The sequence below is a fragment of the Silurus meridionalis genome, chromosome 17 (genome assembly GCF_014805685.1).
Source record: "Silurus meridionalis isolate SWU-2019-XX chromosome 17, ASM1480568v1, whole genome shotgun sequence".
Taxonomy (NCBI): domain Eukaryota; kingdom Metazoa; phylum Chordata; class Actinopteri; order Siluriformes; family Siluridae; genus Silurus; species Silurus meridionalis.
In genome coordinates this window covers 21,260,194-21,268,918 of record NC_060900.1, presented here as the reverse complement: position 1 = coordinate 21,268,918, position 8,725 = coordinate 21,260,194, and the positions used below count along the sequence as shown (strand labels likewise).

Here is an 8,725-nt window from a genome sequence, read left to right as displayed (position 1 = left end):
TGGCTTTTGCTCTGCTTAATAACCTGCATTACAGGATACATATAGACAATTTAATAAGTGGAATGGTAGTCTGTATGTGGACTGCTAAGGCAATCCACATACATGTTTGTGTTTTTGAAAGTGAGAGGAAACTAAAGGGAAGCCTTGTAAGACCAGGATCAACCCAGTGGACCCTGGAGCTATAAGGAAACATACATGCTGCAAATCTGGCTTTGTGATTTGTGTAAAAAATGTATAAAACCTGTCCTGAAGGTCGACGTCCAGACCATGATTTGACAGTTTGTCACCTGACATACTGCCATGTTACCAAGATCTGGCTTGTATGCTGTTTAATGACCAGCAGTGATTAGATCATTGGGTTGATTAGAAGGTGTCATTGGTGGCAGAATTTTCGATTTTCGATCATATTATTCTGTCTATGTTTTAAAGCGTATCCTTACACATTCATCAGCAGTTTCCAAGCTATTTTCTGTTGTGAACTCAGGTGCTCATAACCCCCAGTATTACTGCTTGGTTGGATAACAAAGCAACACACACCAGTGTGAATTATGTTTTGAGAATTATATCTTCTTTTATTAGCTGCTCCCGTTAGGGGTCGTGACAGCTTATCCTCCATCTCCATACCACCGTGACCTCTACATTTGCCTATTTCAAACCAACCAACTGCATGTCTTCCCTCACTACATCCACAAAACTCCTCCTTGGCCTTCCTCTTTTACTTCTGCCTGGTTGCTCAATCTACAGCATTTTCTATTAATATACCCCATGTCCCTCCTCTGCACATGTCCAAACTATCTTAATCCAGATTTTCTCACCTTGTCTCCAAAATGTCCTACATGTGCGGTCCCTCTAATAAACTAATTTCCAATCCTGTCCATCCTCGTCAGTCCTAATGAAATTTTTTTTGCATCTTCAACTCTGCCATCTCCAACTCTGCTTCCTGTCTTTTTGTCAATGTCACCGTCTCACCACAGTCCTATAAACTTTCCCTTTCACTCTTGCAGATATCCTTCTATCACAAACCATCTCAGCCACTCTTCTCCACCCAGTTCTGTGAATGATATGTAACACTAAAATAACTTGGTATGAGTGCAGTGAAAGCAACACATAAGCAACAGGCTGTTATTTTATGTCTGTCGGCCAATACAATGACCAAATAGAGCAGTTACAAAAGTAAATACAAAGCTGCAGTTTTCTTGAATAGAAGCATTTAAACAAACCATATGGCTTCCATTGTCAAATCAAATCAAATTAAATTTTATTTGTCACATACACACATACATTGTATAAAACAGCACTTGATCCAACACGTAAGTTTGTATTATATTTTTATGGCAGCTAACAGTTAATTGGGTGGGCAACTCACGAGATACCACATAAAGGTAATCAAATTCTTATATTTGCATGATAAATTATTATTTCTAAATTAAACAATGCTAGTTTGTTAAGCTAAAGCATTGTTTTAAAGATAAGCTGATCCAGAATTCCATTAAGTTTAGAGTTCACATTAATATAATTCTCTCTCTGATTCTCTCTCTGAGTTTCCTCTTCGATATTCTATGTCCAGATTTATACTATACAATACTATTAATGATTATTAGTCATAAATTTGATCAGATATATGATAAGGTCATATTTATATGACGGATTTGGGATTGTTATATTGACCTAAGTACTGCTCGCACAATTTGAATCTTTCCACTATGCCATATGAACATAACTCTGAATACTAGGGGTGGAACGGTACACGTATTTGTACTGAAATTATTTGGTACAGGGCTTTCAGTTCTGTTCGCAATCCTTTTTACATGCAGAACAGTGGAACATTGTTAGAATCCGAGTTCCCACAGGAATGTATTAAGTGGCGGACCGCAAGTTTGTTTAGTCTCCAACTCGCAATTTGATTGCATATTTTACAATTATGTTTATTAAACTTGAAAACAATGTCAGGGGTATGAAAAAAGAAACTAGAGTTAGCACAGTGTCACTGTGGCTACTTACTCTGTACTGGAAATAAGATTTGTTTTGCACCTGCATTAAAACGCAAAAGAATTCATAGCACTAGCATTAGCCGCTAACCAGGAAATGGCTAGCAGCTAACGCTATAAATTCTTTCACATTTTATGTCCAGCTTCAAGAAAAGAATTTATCTTAAAAGGAGAAAATCCTACATATCAAGGGAGTAAATGGATGAATATTAAATGTAAAACACACACTTGTATTGCCCAAATAGGGTCTAACAAATGTAAACTGATTTGTCCATTAATATAATTTTAATTACATTTGTGCTAATTTAATTGATTATGTAATCAATATAATAAATAGTTTATTGCATAAATTTGATTTATTCTACTTTAATTTTATAAGAAAAAAATATATTGAATCAAGCACGCATTTTATTTAAAATGTTTTAAAAATGTAAACTGTTCAAAAGTTGATCACAAATAATAATAAACTGCATTAATATTAACAAGCAATTTTGCTTTGCAACTCTTTCCCCAACTGTACAGAAATGGAATCAGGCCGTGAATTTTGTGTACCGTTACACCTCTAATGAATACTGCAATATAAATACCAATATAAATACCAATAAATCAAAATTAGACCCATGTTATTCCTTATAGAAAGTCTTTTATTACATAAGATTACCAAGTCTAGTTTACAAATGGACTTCCAGTCATGACCGTGTGCATCCACACACGTGTTACATATGTACATGTATACATATCTAACCCCACCCGTCTTTTAGCTTCCAAAGAAAGTTTGTGTCGAAATTCCTAATCTAAAACAAATAATAAAAATGACTCATACACACATTACAAATCACGTTCACTTTTCAGCCCTGTTTCATGGGGAAATAAAAAAAATCCCAGCAATTGTGAGCACTTTTGGCAGGCTTCTGAGTCACATGACAGCATTTGGCAGGTGGGCGTGGCTTTAATAATATCACAAAACTCAGGTAAAACATCAAAAACAAACAAAACAGGCAAAAGTCAGAGTCCTTTGCAATTTCTTAAATACTGATAAAACACTTCCATGACTAATTGGAGAATAAAAAAACAAACAAACAAACAAAAACCCTATTTTCTGAGCAATTACTCTTTCTTCCAAAACGTTTGGCGAGTTTGAGGAATGAGTGTGCATCTACACACATTTTGCACCCCTAACTGGGGTTTGAGTCCAGTGCTGCATGTTCAGAGGAGACAGCATTTGCTGTTCTTTTTGCCCCTGCGTGCCTGCAGTGCCGCCCTGGTGGCCATCTCAAACACCTCTCGCACACCATCCTTCGTCTTCGCAGAGCATTCCATGTAGCCAAAAGCACCAATCCGATTAGCCATGTCCCGCCCTTCCTCAGCTTTAACTGGCTCCTGTTCGGAAAGAAAGGATTTTAAACAGAGATATTAGGCAACGTGTCACAGTTTATCATGACGCAAATTAGACATTGTTTCATGTTTAAAAAAAAATTTGGTTATTTATGAGGACGTGACCAAACACATTTAAAATCACAAAAAAGTTTCTTTCTGTAATACCAGACTGATCACCCAGAGTAGATCACTCCTACAAAAGGGTTTTCAGTACTACCAATTAGAACTGTAATTTAAAGCAGTGACAGAGTGATTACCTGTTTCATCTTTGCCAGCTCTCTACGTGTGTGCTCATCATTCCGTAAATCCTTTTTGTTGCCCACGAGGATGATGGGTACATTCGGGCAAAAGTGTTTGACCTCAGGTGTCCACTTTTCCGGAATGTTTTCTGTACAGACAGACAGAGGTCAAAGGTGAGGCACTGACGAACAACCCTTCACCCTGAAATGTGGTTTGCTGCATGTAATGCTGTATACTGTGTCAACAAATAAAACTTCTATTCAAATCTGTGACGTTAAACAGATCCCTTATGCAACTAAATTTGTTAAACAAATCACTGACATCATCATTGGCACATTTATTAGTAAATAAGCTAAACAGTTTCTTGTGAAAAGAATGCTGTAATTAATATTCTCCCTCACTGGGCCTGACAATCTAAAAAACGGAATAATCACAATCAACATGTCACTCAAACTTTTACACACAATAGTTATTCCTATTTACCGTAATGCTGTGGAAAAAAGGAACAACAAGATATTAATATCTCAAAATTAATAGAGTGCATAATCACCTAAACTGTCTGGACTGTCAATAGAGAAGCACATGAGAATAACATCAGTGTCTGGATAGGAAAGTGGGCGGAGCCTGTCATAGTCCTCTTGCCCTGCAGTATCCCAGAGAGCAAGCTCCACCTGAAACACAAAAAAACATTTACAGTATATCAAATTGCCAATTACTCACATCAGAATTAAAATAAAACCAAATAGAAAAAGTATATAAAATTGAACTGCTAAATTAGCAATAATTGCCACATTCATTATACTGTGTGCTGATTGTCATAACCAACACACAGCCGCAAACTACAACTTTCATGAGTAAACGACTGACATGTAGTTGGTGTTTCAAACAGAACACAGTCATTTTGCTATACTACGTGGGCAAAAGTTTGTGGACACCTGACCATCATGCCCACATGTGCTATGAAACAGCCAATTTCACATTATCAATCCTCTGTTGTTATAATAACCTCCAAACTTTTGGAAAAGCTTTCCACTAGATTTAGACCCTTAGGACAAATAGTGTATAACATGAGACATACTGTACATCACAGTAATATAGCAGAATTGAATCAGTCTTTCATAATACAGGCTGCTAAAATGCTGACCTTTTTCTGTACCAGGGAAGCGCAACTGAATATAATCTCACACCAAATGACTCCAGAGGACAGTTGTGGTGTTTGGTTAATTACACTAGGTTTGTGGGTCTAAACAACCACTTTCAGTTCAATTTGCTGTAAACATTAACACACAATGAGACATTTATTAAACCAGTGCTTCTTTGCTCTGTACTCTGACCTATGACACATCAATTATAAATCTATCTAAACCTAAATACAGTTAAACCATATTTCAGCATTACCCGAAAAGGCAATAAAGATTACTTCTTCCTGTGTGCATATGGAGTGTAATGCAATCCACACACCTGTCTTTCATATCGGAAAAGGCATAATATTGAGCGGAACCTTTGCTTGTCTAGTGTGTATTTACTTTGAGTACATTTTGTGGCAGGAAGTCAGGTTAAATAAATAAAGCTAATTCGTGAGTGTGTGTGTTCGTGAGTTACCTGTTTGCTATCCACTTCAATGTCGGCTACATAGTTCTCAAACACGGTGGGGACGTAGACCTCAGGGAACTGGTCTTTACTAAAGACAATCAACAAACAAGTTTTTCCACATGCTCCATCACCAACGATCACCAGCTTCTTACGAATTGCTGCCATGCCTACAGTACACACAAACAGGTTACAGGTTAGACACACGATTCAGCATCAGTTTACTGTTGATAGACACACACACACACACACACACACACACACACACACACACACACACACACACACACACACGATAGCAGTCTGCGTCACTCAGCATGTGATCTATGAATCCCCCACACCCACACAAAATGACCTTTATCGTTGGTAAACCTATACTACACACCATGCTTCTGGAAAAATCACACAGACCTGTTAAACGCTGTATAAAAAGAAAGCATTCAGATTACCACAATGGGGACTCCAAATTGCTTCTAAGACACAGTTATGATTGTACACGACTTCACTTTAACAGACTAATAATAATGATGACAAAATAATATATAAATCTACAAACATACTGGAATACAAATCTATAAACAATGTAACTTAATATAGCAATCAAAAATTAATTGTAATATTTTCAATTGATTAACAGTATACAATAAACAGACTATACATGTTAAAAAAAATCACAACTTTAGCCTCTAACAACATGCAACCTTGAAAATTGTTATAGAGAAGCATATCACGTTACCTCAACCATCAACCATGTGGAATCTAAATGAAATAGTAAAAAAAAGGGTGCGTAATTTGTGGGACAGGAGTCATGAAGCGACATAATCCCAAAACTAATTTTATCAACCCTGATATTAACTTTGAAGCAATATATACATTAACTCAGCACAAACAAGAGAAACACAGCTACTCTTAACAGACAATATGAAAAGTCTTAGAAAAGCACTGCAAAACAACTTATACTTTAATCCACACAGGCCTCCAAGTCCTTCAGTTCAGAATGGTAGAGTGCAGCAGTTTGGGGGAAAAAAGACTTCAATTCAAATGCTAAAGATATGTAAATGAAAGAGAAGAGGAAATCAGCAGGATCTCCAACCTCATGTCTCACATCCACTTCATATAAATTGCTGGCTGAAGCAAATGTATTAGTTTCATTTCCCACAGTGAAACAGAGGTGCTGATCCTTTTAAAGAAAGCAGCTACTAACTATTCAATTTTTCTTTAATAAAGTGCTGAGACAAGTGCTAAATCACTGATCTATTTTTTGCTAACAGACTCTTTCTCAATAGATGGATGACTTTAGGAATCAAATTTGTATCAATTATTTTACATTCAGAATTGTAAATAAAATTTAACCACTAGATATTTTAAATGTAGCAGGCCATTGCTGTCTAAAGTTGGAGTAAAACCCATACAAACACTCAGCTTTAATCAAGGCCTGAGTAGAGTTCAAAGTCTCAAAATATGCTTTCAATCAAAACCCTTCTACTTGATGATGGGATTCTGGGTAATCTTCCTCCTCGTGATCTGCAACATCAGAGCTGAAGCGAGACAGTGTTTTTTTAATCTAAACTGACATCAATAAAACACGCACTTTCACAGATCACTCCTTGCTGTTTATGACCCGGCTGATTGTTTCATAAACAACTAACATTCGTGAAACATCCTGAAAGCGCATATGAGCTGAAGTTTGAAGCAAACCAGACCAATTATCACAAATAATTCCTAACACACAAACTGTCTATTCTACTGTATTATTCTGGCACCATATAGTAAGTAGCATTTCCCTTGTTTATAATCCTCCTAAAAAAAATTACATTAAAATGGGTGTTACGGCACACTAAAACATTATTTTGACAGTACAGTCACAGAAGTGTACTTGTGCTGGTGTATTTTTAGAGGCAATCTGTGGTTTTCCTACTCACCCACTACAGAAGTACACCCACACAACTTCCTAAATGTGTGTGATGTTTAAAAGCTAGATTTGCCAAAAATGAAAGCTTTACTATCCTTTTAGGCATAAACGTCAACTTCTGAAAGGTGTGCGATGTCAATTGAGAGGAAACTGAGCAGGGTTTGTTCGCTGATGCACCACAGGACATTCGAAATGAAATCCAGCAACAGAAACACTCAGAAACAGTTTATTTAGAGCAGCCAGCTCCAATGCAGATCAATGCAACAGTGCTGGGTCTGTAAGCCCCTCAATGGTAAAGAATGAACAGAGTGCATGTTGTCTCCATTTGACACGGAGAAGACGGAAAAAAATAGCCTTTAAGGTGTTTTTAAAGCACAAGGTTTGGGTGTCAGAAAACTCTTCAGCTAGAAGATGGCGTCAAGGTGCAACAGATGGCCACACACACACTGTCCTAACCGATTCCACAGAAATCTAACCAGGCTTTATTTCTCAATCATGGGGAGGAGACTTTGTAAGGCAGATCATCACCATTTCCAACACAACGATGGCTTATTTTTGGAAGCTCAGCCGTCGCTGGAGATCCAAAACTGTGGTGTACAACTGGAAACTGCATGCAAACCTACAATCAACTGGATTACTCATTATGCCAAAGATCTGTCATAACCTCATCCAACAATATGATGCGTTTTCCTTAAAATACTGTGCAGAATCTCTTAAAAAAGAAGAAATGTGAAAAACTAAAAATGTATAATAAATAAATATCTGCCACTGCATTGTAGCTTCATCAACAGGAACGTTTCATGACTTATAGATAACTAGTCAGCACACTAACCTACACTTGTTACATTAATCATTCAATACCTCATAACATTTTTTCATTAATAAAAATATAACATTAATGAGACGAAGACATTTCTGGGATTCAGCAAGCCAGACTTATTAATCGGGATATTTTAATGATGTTATACTAACTCGTTGTTGCTCGTTTACGTAACAGGTTAACTTCGGGAAATGTTAACCAATTTACATACACATATTTACATTATTTTCATAAAATATATAAATCTCAATTTGAGATGGAAAAAAAAATAGCGAGGCGTCACTGTTCTATGCTACTACTTTCACAATAGTTAGCTAGCTAGCTCACAAAGCCTTCCTTCACACAACAACGACCGCTTTCTTAAAAAAAACCCGGTCTGTCGTGTCATAAAAAAGTCCTCAAATAAAACTTCCCATAGAAAAATATAACGAAAAACCCAAGTAAAATTATTTTTTATTACACCGGTCATTTTTCTCTTTGGCTAGTTAGCGCTTCGGCTAAGGCACTACGCTAACGTTCGTTCCTACGGTTCTGGATGTTTGAAATAAGTCTCTCTAATATGAATAAATAACAAAAAAAATATAGCTTCGAAACATGATAAAAAAAATCGTCGTGGACTCGTATTACTAAGAAAATCTTACTTGAATTTTAGGTTTCTGTCGGTCTCGTTTTCACAGCCGTTGGGCGCCAGCGTCTTCTCCTACCACATACAATGAATTAGTCACGAGCACGCGCACAGGGCGGGCGCTCACAGAAGGGTGGTGTTTCGCCTGTGAGTGAGTGTGTATTGGGGGGCGC

The 8,725-nt window shown here is 36.9% G+C and overlaps 1 protein-coding gene across 1 annotated transcript; it reads right to left on the bottom strand.

Annotated features, from left to right (window-relative positions):
* Positions 1-2,614: 2,614 nt before the first annotated feature.
* On the bottom strand, positions 2,615-8,725 carry rhoab (ras homolog gene family, member Ab). Its single transcript, XM_046871976.1, has 5 exons — positions 8,569-8,725; positions 5,208-5,365; positions 4,156-4,276; positions 3,623-3,753; positions 2,615-3,368 (listed from the first exon to the last, which is right to left on the bottom strand). The coding sequence occupies exons 2-5, from the start codon at positions 5,361-5,363 to the stop codon at positions 3,195-3,197; spliced, it is 582 nt and encodes a 193-aa protein (XP_046727932.1). The 5' UTR covers positions 5,364-5,365; positions 8,569-8,725; the 3' UTR covers positions 2,615-3,194.